Source organism: Anas acuta, chromosome 7 (assembly GCF_963932015.1).
Source record: "Anas acuta chromosome 7, bAnaAcu1.1, whole genome shotgun sequence".
Classification (NCBI taxonomy): domain Eukaryota; kingdom Metazoa; phylum Chordata; class Aves; order Anseriformes; family Anatidae; genus Anas; species Anas acuta.
In genome coordinates this window covers 36,865,125-36,885,112 of record NC_088985.1, presented here as the reverse complement: position 1 = coordinate 36,885,112, position 19,988 = coordinate 36,865,125, and the positions used below count along the sequence as shown (strand labels likewise).

At 42.4% G+C, this 19,988-nt stretch overlaps 1 protein-coding gene across 1 annotated transcript in view; it reads right to left on the bottom strand.

Moving 5' to 3' along the window:
• Positions 1-4,040: 4,040 nt before the first annotated feature.
• MGMT (O-6-methylguanine-DNA methyltransferase) overlaps positions 4,041-19,988 on the bottom strand; it is a 154,386-nt gene continuing 138,438 nt past the window's right edge. The window contains exons 5-8 of the mRNA XM_068689253.1: positions 12,659-12,798; positions 6,172-6,241; positions 5,073-5,302; positions 4,041-4,937 (exon numbers count right to left, since the gene is read on the bottom strand). Coding sequence (XP_068545354.1) covers positions 4,860-4,937; positions 5,073-5,302; positions 6,172-6,241; positions 12,659-12,798 — 518 coding nt within the window. The 3' untranslated portion in view covers positions 4,041-4,859. The remainder of the gene's footprint in view (positions 4,938-5,072; positions 5,303-6,171; positions 6,242-12,658; positions 12,799-19,988) is intronic.

Here is a 19,988-nt window from a genome sequence, read left to right as displayed (position 1 = left end):
AAGCATTTCATTGTACCACAGCTGTGCTGTTAGTTAAGCACTGAAGGACTGCTGCTTGCTCATTGCTCCAAAAATTAAATCTGCATTCAAATATCATCACAGAATCACAGAATCATAGTATAGCTCGTGTTGAAAGGGACCTTAAAGGTCTTCTAGTTCCACTCCCCTGCCACAGACAGGGATGCCACCCACTAGATCAGGTCGGCCAAGGCCTCATCCAGCCTGGCCTCAACACCTCCAGGGATGGGGCATCCACAGCCTCTCTGGGCACGGTGACACTGTTTTAAAAAACACGTAGCATGTGCTTGCTTAACAAAAGCAGGCACAGGGATCATATTTGAGACTTAAATTTTAAAAACTCTGGGCCATAATCTATGTCAAGCTTCCAATAAATAAAATCAGTAATTTTTCAATCCATCACTGGGAAACACGATGGGATTTCACTCTGCTTGCTTGACTTTAAAGCTTTAAAGACTCATATCAAGCCTGGCTCTGCACAAGTAAATCCCTGTGATAGCCACTGCCTGTGTCCTGCCCTGCTACGGCTACTGACTCTGTGTGTGCTGCCAGCCGGCTGGCTGTGCCGAGCACAAACTGGTGGCTAAAATGTCCACTTTTCAACCAAGCCACGTGTCTTCCATGAGGTGAAACTACCTGAGGTGGAACTACACCACCTCAGCAGCCACTATGTGCTCTCCACGTGGGTGATGCTGAGGGTTATTTCCACCGAACACAGGCCCTGGCAGACACCAGGCCCCTGCTGGAGCATGGCCGTGGCTGGGGCCTGGTCCCATGAGGTTGGCAGTGCCTGGACATGAGTGAGCGTGGTGCTCCTTGTCAGCACCGTGCTCCTTGTCAGCACCGTGCTCCTCAGCTTCGCAGGCACATGGCCTGAATGCTGCTGGCAGTCACGGCCGTGCCGGTGGCACGGGACATCGCACGGGGCAGCCTGCGGTGCTGGGGCTGGCCCGCATGCTCCAGCACCAAATGAAAAGCACTGTTTAAAATAACCACGTACGGCACTTAAAGGGGTTTTAAAAATTGATAACTCGACATACTGTATGGGATCGATCTTAATTACTGCTCATGTGGAATTTTTCCTTTTTTTTTTTTTTTTTTCTTCTGGCTTTTTTCAATGGAAAAAAAAAAAAAAAAGCAAGCGACCATTAACGAGAAACTTTAAAGGCTCGTTAACAATATCCTTTCATCAATCACAGGGGCTGCCAGCGCGCCGCACTCACGTCAATTTTCACCTCGTGGCCCCGCTACCAGGCCCAGGCTCCCCGGCCCAGCCGTGGCGCGAGGCTGATGGAGCCCAGACCGCCCCGCTGTCGCCCGCCGGTGCCGCCGGGTCCAGCCCCAGCCCTGCTCCGCTGCCACCCGCCCGTTACTTCACACGGGCCTGGGGCTGGTCTGGATCAGCCCCGGGAGGGCTGATAAGGGGCGAAGGGATGGAGCCTCAGTGGTAAAGCGATGGTGCCGGGGCCGAGGCTGCCGCTGCTCGCTGCCCTCCACCCCAAAACAACAGCAATGTAGGGAAAAAGAAATCAAGATTTCTTCTTTGGCAAGAAGAGGGCACCACAAAAATAGCAATGTTAAGAGCAAATCGTCTGGAAGTCCCAGCCTGTAAAACAGGGAGAGATTACAGGTTTTGCTAAGAAAAAAAATAAGAAAACTGTGAAAAATGCTACCTTTTCAAGCCACGAATTAAGTGTTATTTATTTGTTACTCGTACCCTGTGCATGTTATTTGGAACAAAAATAGCTCATGGATCTTTGACAAGCTGTGTTTGCACATCAATGTAACTGAAATATCCTGTCTGCTTTAATGGCAAGTGAGTGTACCGCCTGTAATATTTTCCATTGTTTTTAAATCCAGCCATGGTAGCACCGACCAGAGGCGCGCAGCAACCCAGCAAGGGCAGGGAGTTTTAAAGAGAAGCCTTCGACTGGCATTTCTGTTCAATTTCTATAGGCATATAAAAGGAATTACAATTAAATCTGTAAATGCAATTCTTTGAGGATTTTTTTACATTCCTATAAGATTCTTACTGAGCAATTACTCTTGAAATAGTACATAAATCTTACAGGGCTCCCATTGGATTACTGCGCTTTAAGTTTTTAAGCAATCTTTCTGTGGGTTTATTTTTTTATTGCGTTTTCTTTAAAGGAAAGCAGGTCTTCAGCACCACCTATCACAGCAAATAAACATTTTAATGCAACGCGCATCTTTGACCGGGCTGCAATACATACTATAAATATTATGATTTTTAGATTTGGTAAAACATGGGAAACATGATTAAATGTAATAATCTATCTCTGGAAGAAATAATGATCTATGATGTTTACAGAAACAGTAGATTAAAATTACTGCCCCTTGTCTACAACTTAATGCATTTGGAAAGTGATAACGCTGTCCTACCAACCACATCACTGTTCATCATTCAACCGATATGCTGTGCAGCAAATATCAAGTGCCACTTTAAAGGAGTGTGGTGCTTGAAAACTGTTTAGAAAAATTAAATGGCAACTTTATGGGGCAAATAATTCTGGCCCTCATCCGATGACTAATTCCTCTAATTCTAAATGAGCTGGTTGCATGAGCAGAGAGAAGAGGATTTGGACACATATCTAAAAATGGCCTTATATCTACAATGAACTGGTTTTCTGTTTAAGATGCTTACAGTATGAGCTCATTACGTTGCAAACTCTGCTTGCAAGAAAGTGATCTGTAACAATCCCTGAGCCTGGGGCCCTTTACCATTTGGTATTGATACATAGGATGCAATCTGCATTTTTCATTCCAGCATAAAACAGTACAACCAGTGTCGCTGCAACGCTGCTGTAAATCTGACCCAGGAAATACAACATATTCCTTTTAAATATTTCCATTGGCCTTAGACTGGCTGTAGAGCATGTTTTGTATGGAAAAAAAAGGGAGGGGGGAGAATGACCCACCGCAAAATTCAGTTTCTTCCATGGTCAAGGGCATCTATTTCATTATAAATGTAGTTCCGCCAAAACAAATATTATTTTTGAATCTTTCATTATCTTAGTCTCTGGAAATGGGCTAAAACAGCATGTGTCGGTATTAGATGCTGCAGAGCCAGCTGTCGTGCCTGGCTGCACAGTGTCTCAATGTCAGCAGTTCAAAGCACTGCAAGGCTGAATGGGAGGAAACTTGATAGGTCAGAGGAACCCAATTCCAGGCAAAAAGAACATAGCTGTCTTGTTCCGAGTGTTTTTTTTTTTTTTTTTTTTCCTTATGTGCATGCGTATATAGAGATATGTATTCGGATGCCTGTGTTTTAATATCTTTGCCCCTCTTTGGTGTTTTCATAAACTGCCGTGACCTCCACCCAGAGCAGGCTGCAGGCTACTTGGGGCCGGCACCAGCACCGCTGTGAGGAGGCTGAGAAAACCCCAAAACCAGAGCCTGTGGGCTCTGTGTCTTTCTTTTTGGCTGGGGGCCGCCCCCTGTCGATGCTGCCCAGACAAAGGTGACACTGCTGGTGACAGTGCCACCATGTGCAAGTGTCCCCATGTTGCTGGGTGGGCGAACACCACACGGCCTCGTGGATGGACTGACAGCAGCCAGCTCTGAGCGTGAATTCCCTCGGGAGTTGGGTGCCCGCCTGGCCAAGGACTTACCCCCCTGAAAACAAGCGCTGAGGTTCACTGTGTGGGCAAAAATACAGACAGGCATGTGAAAGAGCAAATGCAAACGCGATACAAAAAATAGCGAGGGATGTAAATGTGAAAAAGGTTAAAGTTTGCTTGATACTGCGTTCTTTTGTTGGTATCATATGTTATAAAAGAAAGTAAAATACACCCAAACTGTACATATTATAAGGCTATATTTTTATCTCAGGGTTCTGGTGACACGTACAAACCACTTGAGCTTTGCTTTCGTGGTTTATATTGCCACCAGAAACCCTTGATAAAAATACAGCTTTATATTGTACAGTTGGGTATAGTTTATTTTCTCCATATATCATATACTGTGTTTTATTTATAAACATATACAAAGACACTTGTACATGCAAAGCAGTTTTTTTATTGAAGTAATTCTGAGATATCAATAATACTACATTAACTAAAGCATTGTAACACAATAATTTCTTGGTTAGCAATGGCATTTCTAAAGAGACGCCTATGAAAATATGATAAAAGACATAAAAAAATCAGTATTTCCATGTTGGAATTTATGATTCCCATACTGAAAATTTCAGCTTCTGGTGGCTCGCGCTTTCAGAGAACCCTTTTTAAACCACCTCAAAATTTAGCCTTAACATCTCTTGAATCCTTTCTTCAGAGAGGCTACAGGAAATAAAGCTTCATGTAATGGAGAACTACAAAAATCTAAGGAGAAATTCAAACACTTAAGGAAAGGCACTGCTGATGAAGATGCAGCTACGATGAGCTTTTTAATATTTTGTCCAGCTTGCGCTCAGCTAACTGCTTATTTAAAATATTCTCATACAACTTGCCAGCACCTACAGCTCCACCTGCTTTTTGCGACATTCACAAAAGCAAAATTTTTATTCCTGCCTTGAGCATCTCTCACGATCCGAAAAGAAAAGCCGCGAACAAGCGATTCAATAGCCGCTTCCTTTTGACTGCATCTCAATGTGCTCCATTAAGCAGTGTTTACGTAAAACAGCATTTCAGCAGCGCAAACATCAAAGAGAGGAGGGGAGTCCTGGCACCAGGGCTGGCAGGGGGACAAGTGCGCCAGGCGGGGCAGGAGCAGGGAGGCGCGGGCTGGCCCCTCGGCGAGCCAGATGCTTCCTTAGAGGGCCGCTTGCACCTCGCATTTGCCATGCCCCTCCCTCTCCCCTAGCCGTGCTTTAATGGACATTAAAAATAGAACAAAACAGGACTGGGGATGGGAACAAAATACACGCACAACAGGCCTGGACCGCTGTAGTCATTCTGCTGTAAAATGTAAAAACAAGAAAGGGCATATGAGCTGCATCCCCCAGGACGCATCCTGCTTTTTTAATATAGTGGTGCCACCACACATTTCACTTCGGATGTTGCATTATATTTATATGTCACTCAAATATTTACCATTTTTCTGAATTCTGCTGGGTGCTCTGAGAGCTTGTTATAAGCCAAGTATCCGCGGCTGTGTGCCTTGGCAGTCGAGCAGCTGTGGCTGAGCCGCATCAATATGCTAACTTCTCTTTCTGGAGCTTCTCGTGCGACAAAAGCCACTCTTTCATGAGGTTCCCTCCTCCGTAGTTGCCGGTCTGCCCGCTGCTGCGAATCACCCTGTGGCACGGTATTATAATCGGGATCTGCAACACACACAAAAATAAGAAAGGAAGCGGAGGGTGACACAAAGCGGTGGCTGGAGAAGACCAGCGAGGAAAAGGGCTGCACCCAATAAATCCACTACTGCAGCAGCGTTCGCCTTCCACTGTGCTAGTGGCGGCAGGGGTTTAAATATCCACGTTAAAGCCCACCCTGGCAGCCTGCCGGACAGCACCAGGGCCTCGCTTCTGTCTGCACTGCTGTGCCACAGGAGCGGGTGCTTGGCACCGACTGCCCCATGGTGATGCCGTGCTCCGACCACCTACCTGGTTTGGAGGGAAGAAACAGCGTCGGGAGAAATGAGCCCCAGCAAAAACCCCAGCCTGGGCACCCACAGGATGACGGCCCATGCCTATCTAATGACTTGGAGTTAATTTGATGAATTATTGTCACGTTGCCCATGTTCTCAAGCGCGCTGGCAGTTGTTTCCCACCCAGCAGGGGCACTGTGACCCTGCACGCACTTGGAGCAGAATCGCCCCCGGGGACACTGCAGAGCCACAGCACCGAGCCCCCGTCCCCTGAGGGCAGTGATATGCCCAGGGATGTGAGGCACCCTCCCTCATGCGCCTCTACTCCTGCAAGATGATGCTTGTGTGCAGGCAGCACTTAGTTCAGATGGGATGTTTCATGGGGGAAAAGCAAGGAGGATCATTCAGGATGCATGCAGCACATGCAGCCATGCACGCTTTTGCAGCAAGCTTGTGCTTACAACAACGCGACACCTATGACCAATGACACCTCAAAACACACACAAGGATAGCACGGAGGTTCAGGACCATTATTAACAATCATTAGGAGAGGTCATATTTCTGGAACAGGGATCACTGAAAACGTGAGAACAGCACTTCCACGAGCGAGCTTCCTGAGCCTCGGCTCCCTCAGCAAATTCCTCTTCTCTCTATAGCACCTCGACGTGCACCGCTGAAAAATTCCATATAAGAACATGGCATTATTTATTATTTAGCAGCAAGTCAATCCAAAATGGGTTGTGAATTTTTAAAACCTACAACAGGAGAGATTTAATTCACACCTAACCAATTTAAGAACTTTTTCTCATGCCTTCTACTTTGTATCATTTATAGCCAAATGTCAGGGATTCTGAAAAATCAATGCGAGAAGTTACATAATAGACTGATAATGTAGACTAGTACATAAACACTTTTTTTTTTTTTTATTGCAGGTGATTATGATAGTTGAAGTACACATCATAAAAAATGCAATACATCATCTTTAATCATGCAGTTTTTGTTTTGGTACCTCCAGAATAATTCAATTGCAATGATAGAACTGTGAGAATAACTTACTAGAAAGTGTTTTTTTTTTTTTTTTTCCCACAGAATGGATATTTTAGGTAAAAATACATACTTTTATTTATATACACATATGCATAGGCAAATTACATCCTTTACACTGACTTGTTTTTACCACACTTCGTATTTATTTCAGCAAAGTTCCAGCTGTGCTCATATTTGAGTTGAAGACCCAGACCCCGAAGCAGCTGGACAGCTACGGGCCAGACCTTCATAAACTGTTTTTTTGGGGGCTCTTTTGTTTTGGTTAAGTAATTTCAATGGCTGAAATTTAAAATCTCAATCTCAGCCCAAAGGCTATCACATTACAAGGGAATACACATAGGTGCTTATTGTTAATCAAGGTTTAATAAAAAATGCTTATAAATAGCTGCTTTATTTGGAGTTGGCAATGCCACAAGTGAATTATGCATCCATGACAACTCCAGCGAGCACCAATAAAATCTTTCCTCTAGATCGCCATCACATGCTTGGTTTATGACTTCTTTAAAGTTGTTGGTTTTGCAAGTGTTTTTTTGTTTGGGGATTTCTCGGGCTTTACAAGCCACTCGCACCAGTTACTGCTGGCAGATTTTCTTGAGTGACAAGGCAGTAACGAGCCGTAATACACTGTAAAAAATATCCAAGGTTAATTTGCAATTCTTTAACAATAGAAAAAATGAATCAGAGTATTTTGGCAGTCAAGATGTAAATCTTGCTACAGACAAGGGGCCAAACCCTCTTTGTGAGCCAGTTCCTTGCAACTGCTTGGAGGCTGCAAAGACCCCGGGCCAGGGGTCCGTTTGCAGGGGAATTTTGTCAGGGAAATAAGTTGACACTTTTCCAGCTGCACCTTCTCCTGCTAGGTTGTGTGAGAATATGGAAGCTGTGCCCAAGCTGAAAAAAAAAATAATCTATTTTCAGGTGGAGCAGGGTCACCAGCAGCCAGAGAGCTGGCACGTGCCAAGGGGCTCAGGTTTCCCGTGTTGGTGCAGGATGGATCCCAACCTCAGGGACGTGTGGCTCAGCTGCTCAGCATCATGCCACACGTGGAAGGGGGAATTTAGCCCAGGTGGTTTGGGTCTCCAGGAGAAAAAGAGAATCTCAGATCTCTGCCAGGATACTCTCCCGTTGCAAAGGAGCACTGATTTGCCACTGCCACGGGACAGAACACGCAGAGGAACTCCTGAGCCACCTCTTTTAGGGCAGGGTGTTGAGCTAGCAGAGCTGCAGTAGCATCGCTTCACTGCTAGCTGAAAGGCTGTGGCTGGAAAATGCAGCCACTGAGATGAAGGGTATGAAATAAATACAGCATCTTCCACGCCCGAAATAAAGGATTTCATACCAAGTTTGTCCAAATGTGCCCAAGCTCATGCGTCATTCTCCGTAGTGTTGGATAAAAAAGAAAATGCATTACAAAGGCTCTATCAGCTCCGTAATTTAAAAATATTGAACATTGCTTCGGTTTGGCTTAATTGTGGTGACAACTTTCAGACTACTAAAATAATTAAACCTGCTAAAATTTATTAGGGCCCTAAGGACATTTTAGAGGGAGTACTACCCTAGTCTGGAGCTTTAATGTCTCAGCCACATTTAATGTAATTTTTATCAATAACCAAGCAGCTCATAATATTATAGCTCCACTGAAATCTTCATGCTGTGAAATCTAATTCATCTAATACATGAATCCATCACTTACACAGACCCTATCTCAAATGCTATAAAACTTCCAAACCCATAGATTTGTCTCCAACAAAAATAACATGAAGGGGCCCTTCAATCAATAGCGGAATCCCTCTGATTCGGGCACCAGCTGAATATTTTCTCCAACTTTGCTTTTGTTCTTCTGGGTAGAGGCCCACAAGGGAAAGAGCTTGTTTTCACTCGCAGCCTCATCAATACCTAAATCCTGGTGAACAAGTGACACTGAGAAGCTGTAATCAATAGCTCCCTGTGCGTTTTTTCTTCTGGTCAAATGGTTCAGCACTACTGACAGCCCTGACACTCAGAACATGATGCTAAATCTTTATCAACAGCCATCTGGGTGACTGGCAGAACAAGACTCGGGCGGTCATTAACGCTCATGGCAATCTGTGAATAAACTAACTCCTCAATAATGCGTTTGTTTAGAAAAAGGTGGGGAAAAAAACTCCCTGCACAAGGTATCGATTGCCTTTGAACTGCATTTAGCAAATTCCGTCTGAGGATGAAGCAGAGCGGCGCTCCGCCGCGGTGCTCCGCTTGTTAAGAGTTTTCAATTTGACGCAATGGAAAACCGAGCGTCCTATTATACTGCCTGATGGACTGGAGACTTACAGAAAACTGCCAAACTGTCAAAAATAGATCAGCCAGGCCATAATGGAAACAGCTGAAATATCAAGTTATAACATACAACAAGAATCACACTTAGCAAAAAATAATCTTTCAGTTTGCTCGTGTCCTATTGCTTTTTCTCCCCCTATTCCCTTACAGAAACAAATACTGTAATGCGAACCAGCATGGGTTCAACTTTATTGCCAGCCACCTAAGGAATTAATGCACAAGTAGTTTTATGTGTTCGCAACATTTCAAATCCATACTTCACAGTCTTCTCATAAATGCACAATTACTCTTTTCACTCCCGAATGTTTAAAACATTTTGGCCGAATAATCCCCGCGACTTTCGATAGATCGAACTTAGCGCCTGGGCACGCAGATCGCTTTCAGCCTAAACAATAATGCCATCGGCAATCAGACAGAATATAAAAAAACGTATGCAGCTATTACTGCTGTTAACAGACCGCTGAAGACGTCTTATTTAAGCCACAGAACAGTCATTTAGGATGGCCTTGGACTAATCAGCCCAACATTCGCCATTTCCCATGAGTCTCTGTGATTTCTTTTTGATCCTCCTATACTAGTCTAATGAGATTTTTAATTGAACTTTATGGGTTCCCTTTGAGGACCACAGACCTTGCAATCAATCTGAACCGCAGTAAACTATTTGAAGTTTTTCTTGCAAAAGGTGAGCCATCCCCGCCATGTCCTTGGCATAAATTGAGGCAAAGATGTCGCATCTTTCAGCTGCTGCTGGCACCTATTCCACCTTCTCATAAAGTTGAAGGTCATTGTATGAATTATGTGAAGCAACCCCACTACAAAGGGAAACCTGTAGAATGCACACTACCAAAATTAAACACCAACCCATGATTTGTAGAAGGGAGAAATGTTCTGGTATTTTCTGGAAAAATGTAAGATACACAATTTTGTCAATATATTTGAGGAGCAGTGCAATGTCAGGTTCGCCATACACCTCTGCTTTATTCCAAGCCCTCATTTTTACTGATAGCACTATCCTCATTAAATCACATTTATAATTTAGTCATCGTGCTTATAATTTAGTCCTTTAATCAGGGAAGAATCTCAAGGTGCAAACAACTTATGATTTTGCATAGCTTCTGCAGCAATCATTAACAAAAATACTCACCAAAGTTTCAGCTTCTCTCCTGTGAAAAGAAATTACTGATCTTCTGCTTAACAGAACATCACATTTCTGCAACAATTTTGAGGCAAATGCTACTCAAACCCAGTATTTATACCTTGAAGCTCTTATTACAGGTATAGCAGTTGTTAACACTGCAGTTCTCTAAATTCTTTGCTGATATTTTAATGATGCTGCAATTCTCATGACGTGTTCAGTTTAATGATCTGTTTAGTTAGATTTAAAGCCCAATATCTCATCTGATAAACAGACTTCAAGTGTGTTTATAACATGTACAATGTTCATGGGTATTCTAAAATTCGATACATGTAGCACGCTGCCATTTAAACTAGCATAATGTCTAATGGGTTTAAGCTTCCAAGCTCAATAAAGAAGTACACTGTGATATTTTAAGTGTATATCTGATTTTCATATGAGACAGTTCATAGAAGCAGCATAAAGCCCCGTTCCGTCAATACCCTGTATTGTACTTGACAATACAAACTATTTTAATATGATGGAATGCTTTCCAATATAATATGGTGTACATTAAGATAAGGCAATACAATGCAAACCTACAGGAAACAGTTCTCAAAGAATAACAATATAGTGTTGTGCAAAAGGATATGTAATTGCTATCGCCTAGAAATGTACCCTGCTTTGCCCTCAGGCTGCAGTGGAGCAGCAGCATCCAAAGCAGCGGTAACAGCAGGTTGTGGTGTGAAAATTCCTGCTTTTTCCCCTGTGAGGAAGGATGAAAATAGTTCTGAAAATATACAGCAAAGCTACTGCATTTTTTTTTAAATAGGTCCTATCTTATTTTTGTTATTTCCCACTCCATACTATGACTGCAGTGGTTTCTGTCCACAGCAGAATTTTTAATAGTATTATAGATAGTAATGTATAGCTTTAGGGGAAAAAAGAGCTCTATTAATATAATACTACTCCAATATTTCATAATAGAAAGCTGATGATAAAAAAATCAGTACTGTAATGACAGCTCTGCCTATTCCAAAACACATTTTTATTGCTAGACATCTCCTGTAGTTAATCTGTAATTTCACGCATATTCCACATGCAAACACAAATACAGTCCTTTTGTACTTCAGTGGGAGCACCTTTTCACTACATTTCTCGTATTTTCCATATAAATCTTTACATGGTCCTTCAGACCTATGAGTCAGAGTATGCAGGCTGACTATGCATGATATGCAGATCGATTTTATGAATGAAGTGGAATATAAAGATAATTCGTGATGGCACTGTGAAAAACCCTAACCCTTATTATTGTTATATGGACAGCCACCAGCTCTTGTGAAAACAGGTTTCTGAATCCACCTTGCAACTACACGCTGTGGTCTTACATGTGCCTTATTACAGAAAAAACTGGGAGAACTGCACGCAAAAACAACACAGAAGGTCAAAGATTATGGCAGGTGCAACACAGGAGAAAAAGAGAGGTATTTGGGTATGGAAAGACACGTTGCTAAGGGCAAGTGGTAATGAGGAAAAATATGTTGAAGAATGGGCAAAAAAAGCTGCAATGATATTAATAGAAACAGAAGTTTTTATTTTTTTTAAGGCGAGTAGCAAGGGAATGTGTAAAACCAGACATAGGGGCATTTTCTTCACTGGCTTTTGCTCTCCTTTGCACAGTGACAAGCCAGCTGGACATGGCAGCGCCAGCCACACGCAGCACCTTGCATCTGCCTTTACAGCCCAAACGCCGGGGTTTTAGGGAACCAAACTCCCTCCTCCTGCCTCTTGCACAGTGGATGATATACTGACTCCTGTCCAGAAACACTCTCATTCAGGAGAGCTTCCCCTGACAGGATCCAGGCAAACACAGCCCAACTCATAGATGTGACCCTCACAGTGGCACTGATTCTCACTAACTTCACTTAGAGTAATCAGCATGTTTCAGGTGCATAAATAACATCTGAAAATCTAGCCCCCGACTACTAAAAGGGAAAGATAATGATTGGGAAGATGGACAAAGTGACCAAGTACTGAAACTGATTTTTTCCAAAATCCACGGGGCTAACCTTGAGGACTCCTCCTTCCAGTTGCTTTAAATTCAGCTCACCTTGATCTAAAGGAGAAACGACACTTACATCTATTTTGCAGTGCATGGGAAAAAAAATGTTAAAAATTAGGGATTTGATTCAAATGTGTACCTACAAGAACTAAAATCCACACTTTCAGAAGTACATCCATAACAGCACTCCATCCTCTCTGGCAACACATCCAAAGCTACTCACACCCTGTCAAATGATGTCAGTACTGAGGGATAAAAGATCTCCCTCGCCTAATCTGTAAGAAAGTTTGAAAACAACAAAATGTGTAGAGGCTGATGAATTAAAAGAAGTGTAATGTTTCTTTTCCAAATCTAACACCATAAACGGTAGGGCATAAATCACATTAAACTGGGTTGTGCATTATTGCTGATTAAAAACACTTACTGACCTTATTACTCATGGTAGACCAGTTTTCATAGCAGATAAATTTAATCTAATGACATTTAGCCCAGAAAGCTCTCTAAATCCACCATCTTCCATCAACTTTATTTGAAAGTTGACATGAACTTACAGGATTGCTCCTCATTGCTCCTCCCACTGCTCTTGCAGCTCTGCTGTTGCCCGCTAGGTCCGCTAATTTCTGGTAAGAGATGGCCTCTCCAAACTTCACATCTCTCAGCAGGGTCCACAAAACCTGCTTGGTGAACGAATCTGCAAAAACAAGGAGTACTGTTCATGTGCATGGCTGAAAAACACGAGATGAAATACTCAAAACACCCAATGCAAAGCAGTCTCAATAGCAACTTTCTAATTTAAATTTAAACAGCCCTAATACACCATCCCGTTATTGTATCCTATATTACTATATTTAAATACATGATTATTAGAAAGAGCACTTCAAGTAACCGATCACTATAAAAAAGGATTTAAGGCTTTGATTTCCTATATTTTTAATTTGCTTCAAGTACAATTATCCTGTTAACTCATACAATGTGGTTTTTCCATTAAATTGGCAGAGTATAAATTAGCATAGAGTCAAATTAAAAAGGGAAGAAATAACCGGCTCTACCTATTTTACAAAGCCCTCGCATCTCCAGCTAATTTCCAACTTCAGCTGGGACACACTGCAGAAGAAGCCCTAGAGCCAGCGGACTCGGTATTATCCTGGCTGACTGCATTTTATAGTTGAGACCCCCAAGCTACTGCTCAGCATTCCAGACATTACAGAATGTAAGGACTAGCTGTGACCTTGAATGTACAGCACATCCTTAATGACACAGGGCTCTGAAAAAAAATAATGTATCTTCCATTATTTTAATTTTAATTCACCAGCAAATTGCTTCTAAGTGTTCCAATTGCTGAAATAATGAATAAGCAAATGCATTAGAATCAGCTTCCTTCTGCATTTCAGGGTTTTACCTTCTCAGCCCAGGATTATCTGACAAAAGGAAAACCAATAGCCACTCTAAGATTTTAGCAGGGCTGGACACCTATTGCTCTTCCAAGTGACTCAAAAAACCTTTGAAGATCTAGTGAATAACTAGTGAATAACTTACTGAGATGAGTGAGTTGGCAAAAAAAATAAAATATATATATACATATATATTTTTAAAAAGGCCCTCTTGCCCTGTTGAGAGTTTCAGTCTGCTGCTTTGGCAAAGAAACAAACTGATTAAAAACATTTTCTTTCTGTAGCTGTCAAAAAAGACATTGATTATGTTACATAGCAAAATGTGATTTTGTTCTTAAAGGAAACCCATACACCATTATGTATGTGTTAAATAATAAAAATCACTTCTTAACTGAAGGGAATGATAATCACTTCATTGAAAAAATCTGTTTAGTCTTTATTATAACATTAAGCAAATTAAACATCAGCATAATCCAGGTGATACGAGAAAAGGGTCATCAAAGAAATTAACTTTGTTGTTCATTAATTTACATGGATTAGTAGAGGGCAAAGAGATAGCAAATCTGCTCTAGTTTTTTATGATATAATTTCAAACTGTACACCATTTGTGGCAGTAGGGTGACTTTGGGGTTAATCAGACTGATTTGTCCTTTTAATTGCTTTCTATTCAAAGAAAATTCATTAGATAATGTTCTCTTCAAAATTCATGAATCAATTTAACTGAAGAAACCACATTAACAGCTTTGGGTTCATTAGCACAAGCAGTTGTGTTACTAGCTGATTGCTAGGAGGGTTTCCTTAGGCAAACAGATTTTGTTTACTGTGATTTCTTCAGAAAGGTTTCTTTCAAACCAAGCCGCGACTTCTTGTTTGTGTAACCCCTCTTCAAGCCAGCAAGATCAGCTCTAACCTGAGCACTCGGGTTTCGGGCAGTCACTGCCTGGTGCCCTCTCCTAGGCACATGATGCGCAGAGAGCACGCTGCCACAGCCCAAGCCCTGGTCCCCTTGGTCCCTTTCGTCCTCTGGCCGTGCCAGCAGTGGTGCAGGGACCCACAGCAACCCAAAATGCCGAGGAGGAAGGAGCAGCCATGCGAGCCTCACGGCAAGACAGAGCAGCACCAGAGCCCCCGGGAGCACCACGCGTCGTCACCACGCCGAGCTGCAGCCAAGCTATCGAGTGCCTTTTAACAGGCTAAAATACGGCATAATAAAACAATTACACATCGACAGGCAGGGACAGAGATTGGACAGAGATCTCCTTCCAGAGCCACTGTGCATTTTTCATGAGAGAATATATACTGTATCTGCAGCGACATAAAACACTAGAAGTTATAGTTCAAAATAATGAAATATTTAGCGATCATGCACATCATTTTATAAAAGTATCTGAAAGCTCAATTTCGTCCTGTAGGGAGCAAATGCATTAATTAGTTTAAGCAGCTCTAAGAGACACTGCCAAATACTGTTATTAAACTGTCTGCAAGTGTTAGTGCCTGTAAGCACAACCTGCCCAAATTAGATGGCTGAACTTTCACCAATTTCCAACGCGTGCCAACATTTTTATGCTGCTAAGTATCATTAGAAAATGCTGTAAAATCCGCACATAAAAATTAACACGCGCGCTCTGCCTGGGAACACCTGACACATCCGTGAGTTCGGGATGACTGTGTAACTCGAGTGGCAGAGCAGAGACCAAATTAAGTCCCTCAGAAAGCCAGACGTGGTCTCCTACCCCCATACAGTGCACACCGCACATGCGGCCTGCAAGGATCTTCTCCTCAGGCTACTGGCTCTCGACCACCCTTCAGCCAAAACCCATGTGTGATGCTCAACACTGGATGCTATTTCTCATTTCAGGAACTTGTCAGGCTTTACATCAAGATGTACACTTCCCAAATTTCTGGTGGAAGCAGGAGCTGCAAATAACACCTCTGTCAGGGGCACCGGCAGACCAAAGGATCGGGCGGCCAAGACCCGTCACGCTCTGGTTTTGTTTCAGACGCTCTGTGGTGAACTTCTGGGATGTCGCCACTACAAAATCCTCATCACTGTCCCTTAGTGTCAGTCCTGCCAAGTGGTGTACGTGGCCCAACAATGCATCATCGAGCCACGCTGACCTGAAAGCAGCATTTACAGGTTGGATACAAGCCGCTGAAAGGAGGGACTGGCACCGGGCCTGCCGCGAGTGCCTGGTGGCTTCAGAGGTCAGTCACAGCAGCCTGCCAGACCTTAATTCTCCAAATAAACACGCTACGTCCGTGAGGATAACAGAGTGAAAATCGAGTTTACTTTAACACTGGCTGTATCATAACTTCTTAGCAGAGTAATTGAAGGTGGCAATTAGTGCGTGGCAGTGCAGCGGCTCACTACAACCCAGTCAGACACTTCCAGAGCAGTTATCGCGTCAGCGAGGGACGGGTGACGGGAGCAGACAGCCTGGGTGCCGCAGGCAGCACCGGGCAGGAAGGGTCCATCACTGCCGTATCCCTCGGCCTCTCCTTTCATAATTCTCAGAGCAAGAGATATTCAGAAGATGCACAGTCTGATTTTGCCTTATTTTTAATCCCTTTGACTAAGAGAGAATAAAGATCAGTCATTTTCTTTCCTTATCCTTAATAATGAATACTGGGAATACTATTTATTATAGTTATTTTTAAATTATTATTGCTATTATGATTTTTTTAATATACTTTCCTATACTTTTTTTCCAAGGATTTTTGCAAATGCAAAGAAACAAACAATACTCACCCGCTTCGCACCATTTTTTTCTGTAGCCTGACTTGGTTAGTACGTAGACAACTTTTTTTGTCCTTATGCTTATCCATTTTCACCATTATTACTATTGGTAAAAATATCAAGCATAATACTTCAAAAATATTCTTTTTTTTTTTTTTTTTTTTCCACTCAAGAAAACGTAAGGTCTTGGGGCATAGAAGAGCAGAGCTGCATTAAAACTGAAGAACTTTTGCTGACAACAAGCAATGTTATAAAGAGTTAACGCAAGCACGAGTGTTAATTTTTAGTAATTTTGAAACTCCTCACACATAACTAGGCTTTTCAACCCATATTAAGTATGTCACCTAAAAAGTAATTTGATAACTAACAATCACTGCTATCCTAACCTAGACTAAAATAGCAAGCAGAATGTAAAATGATAAATGCTTGTCTAAGTTTTTAACTGTTTAAGTATATTTTGCTCTTGCTATGAGACAGATAATGAAATGCTTTTCTTTTCTTTTACAATGGCTGCAAGTCCCTGACCAGTGGTACCCTGTAATAACAATAATAAAAAGCAATTATTAGTTGCTATTAAGGGATTACTAGAAATATAGTTTAGATGGCCTGGTAATATACTATAAAATAGTCCATACATATTATTACAATGGGGAAAAAAAAAAAAAAGACTGCTTAAAACCAGGGGTGCTGCAAACATTTTGGCAAAATCATTTGAGAAAAGAGACTATGAACTTTTATTGCTGCCATTGTCATGCATGATACTGATAGAGTATAGAGACAGAACATGCCTAACTGAAAATAATAGTTTATGACTACTTAGACAGCCGAATCAGAGCAAAGATGTTGGCCATTTTGCATTTTTCTGATTTTTATGAATGAAGATGCAAAGATAATCTAATTAAAGTACACTGTTCTGAATTTATAAAATTCACCATCAACTTTACAGTAAAAACTCTGTTTATTAAAAAAAAAAAAAAAGAGGAAATGTTATAACAAAAGAATATTTAATTTAAATAGGTAAATAATGGAGAGATTAAAGCAGTATTCACCTGAATTCTACCTCTAGCTAGTCCAAGGCCAGCGAGCACCTCTGTTCTGGACAGCCACAGTTAGACAGAAATTCCTCAGTTAAAAACATGGCAACTCCATTTACAAAACATAGATTTAAAGGAAGTCTCCTGCATCAAAAGCATCAGCCTAATTTTTTAAAAACAATTTAAAAAATAAAATTACTTGCAGAATCAAATCAGCACACCCATTGTACCTTTACACGTAGCATCTCCCACCGCTCCAGCGGCCCTTCCCTGTCATTCCACGGCCAACCTTTGACACCCTTGGTGCAGACGATACACCTCAAACGTTCACTGATTCTGTCTGAAATTTTGGTTAGCTTGCAGATGTCTTTGTCCACCAAACACTGCAGGTGCATGTACCCTGGTGGATAAATCTGCTGGATTTCAGCACCCCCCCTCTACCTTGGCCAGCTACTGAGCACAGACACACAAGGCCTGCACGTCTACTTTTGATATTCACCTCCTGAGCTCTGACTAGTAGCTTTCTAATTTCTAACTGCATATTTCTCCAGCTAGGGTCTCTTCCTACCTCTCCCAAACAAACAGATGTTTGTACCTGGTAACTACCACACCGATCCTTTCCCGTGCCACCACCACCCGATCGCATCACACAGATGACTCATGCAATAGTTCTCTACATCCTTTCCTATTTATGATTGCATTTAACCAGCTAAATTAACATTTATACCTGATATGTATCACATCCCTATCGTCATACCCGACAACACAGGACTGCAGGTGAGGACGAGACGGATCTCTGCTGATTCCCCAGCTGCACAGGAGGCGGCTGCTCCGTGCCACCCACTGCGGGGCACAGCGGCAGCACGCTGTGACCGCAGCCACAAGTTCTTATCTATAATGTATCTTTTATTTATTTATATTATTCCTCGCCAGCATACCTCTATGCCACGCATCACAAAAATTACTGGAGGTTCTGTTTCTAGCACGTGTGAGTGGCACAAGTAAAGGAGTGGTATTTCTTGAAAGCGTTGCATTTTTTCCCTGTTACAGAAAACATCCTACACTCATTCTGCATTCATCTGTAGATAACTTAAGCTCAACTGCAATGCATTTTCACTACAGAACTAGCAACCGTTCAAGCAAATGCTATCAAGTATTCAAAACTACTGACCAGAAGTATGCAGCAGTGATGATAACTCCAGTTAAAACCAATTCCCCCTCTAAGCTGCATTTTTGCTGAACTCAAGTCCTTGCACCAGACCCTGCAGCACCCATTTGAGACCCAGAGGAAGCCCTGTACCGTCTCTCCTACTATTTTCTGAATATTGCTCTGCAGATACGATTGCATGAGTAAACAACTAAAAACACTGATACATAAATATTAGGCAATCCACATGAAAACCATCAGAGTACACCAGAGCACTTGATGATACTGTGCAGGTGTTGTCTCTTGCTCTTCCACAGGTCACGATATTCTCCTTGCTGAGCAGGCATGGCAAGTGCAGAAATATGGGCTAAGGGAGTGCTTTTATAATGCTTTTATGTGTGTTTGTATTTATATGCAATATAAAATATAAACACAACTATAATTTATAAATGTACTGTGTTCCTGGATCACTTAGGTGAAAAATGTATCGGTATCTTTTTTTAAAAATATGTATGATGCTCAGATGGGTTCACACGAAGCGGCCAACCTATGCTAAAACCCAATTAATGGGAGCTGTTTCTGATCTGTAGTTTAACACAGTTTTAAATGCAGTTCCCTTCAGATTGCTGAAGGGTTGTAGGGCCAAATTCTATCCTTAGAAGCAAGTAACTCTCTCTGGACTTAATCCAGCAGTATTTCTTCAGGTTAAACTCCCTGGAAGTCAGTGGGTGTTTTACTCGAGTAATAACTGTTATTCTGACCCATTTTTGAGCAGTAGCTTTAATAGCAGTTTTCCATGCACTTACCAGAACAGCCTATAATTTCAGCGCTAATGGAAATGAGCAGATGAGCCCGATGCTCAGCACCAACCCTTTACAGCCCCTGTCCACATCGCATTGCAAACTCCCCCAGAATCCCACTTGCAAATTCAATCCCAAGCAAGGCTTCATGCAAAATGATAACTCCTTAAACATTAGCAACTCTGTTTTAGCTAAGGATTCATACAGGACTTGGAATGCCACGACATCCCTGAACACGCTGAGACTTGGGTTTGGAGTCCATGGACCGGTAAGATGGAGGAAATTGCAAAGCAATTGACAACTCCCTCTTGGGCTGCGGCACAGACCATGTCATTGCACAGCATCCCCTGCCAGGTGATTTGTGCAGCTGTTTGTAGCAGCAGTACAGTTAAATGAAGAAGCCACCTGATTATCCTCTGAGCTGTAGGTAATACACCAAGCTGCAATTGCTACAGGAGAGGAGAACAAATGCTCTGGATGAAGAGACAGAGAAAATATCAGTCTCTTCCCAGCCAACAAAATGTGGCAGGCAAGTCTTACATTGCAGGAGGGACGAAGGTAAGCATAAAAACAATTTATTTTTCTCTGACACCAGTCCTGTGCCAATTCCTTAGAATCCATCCCATCTTCCTGCAGTAAGATTTCCCTCATTTAGAAGCCAGCGGGACAGGCAGCACAGGGGAAGGGCAGGGTGAACCCCTCTCCTCCCTCGAGGCAGCACGCACCTCCGGAGAGAGAGAACCCTGAGATGGAGAATCCTGAGCTCCCTCTT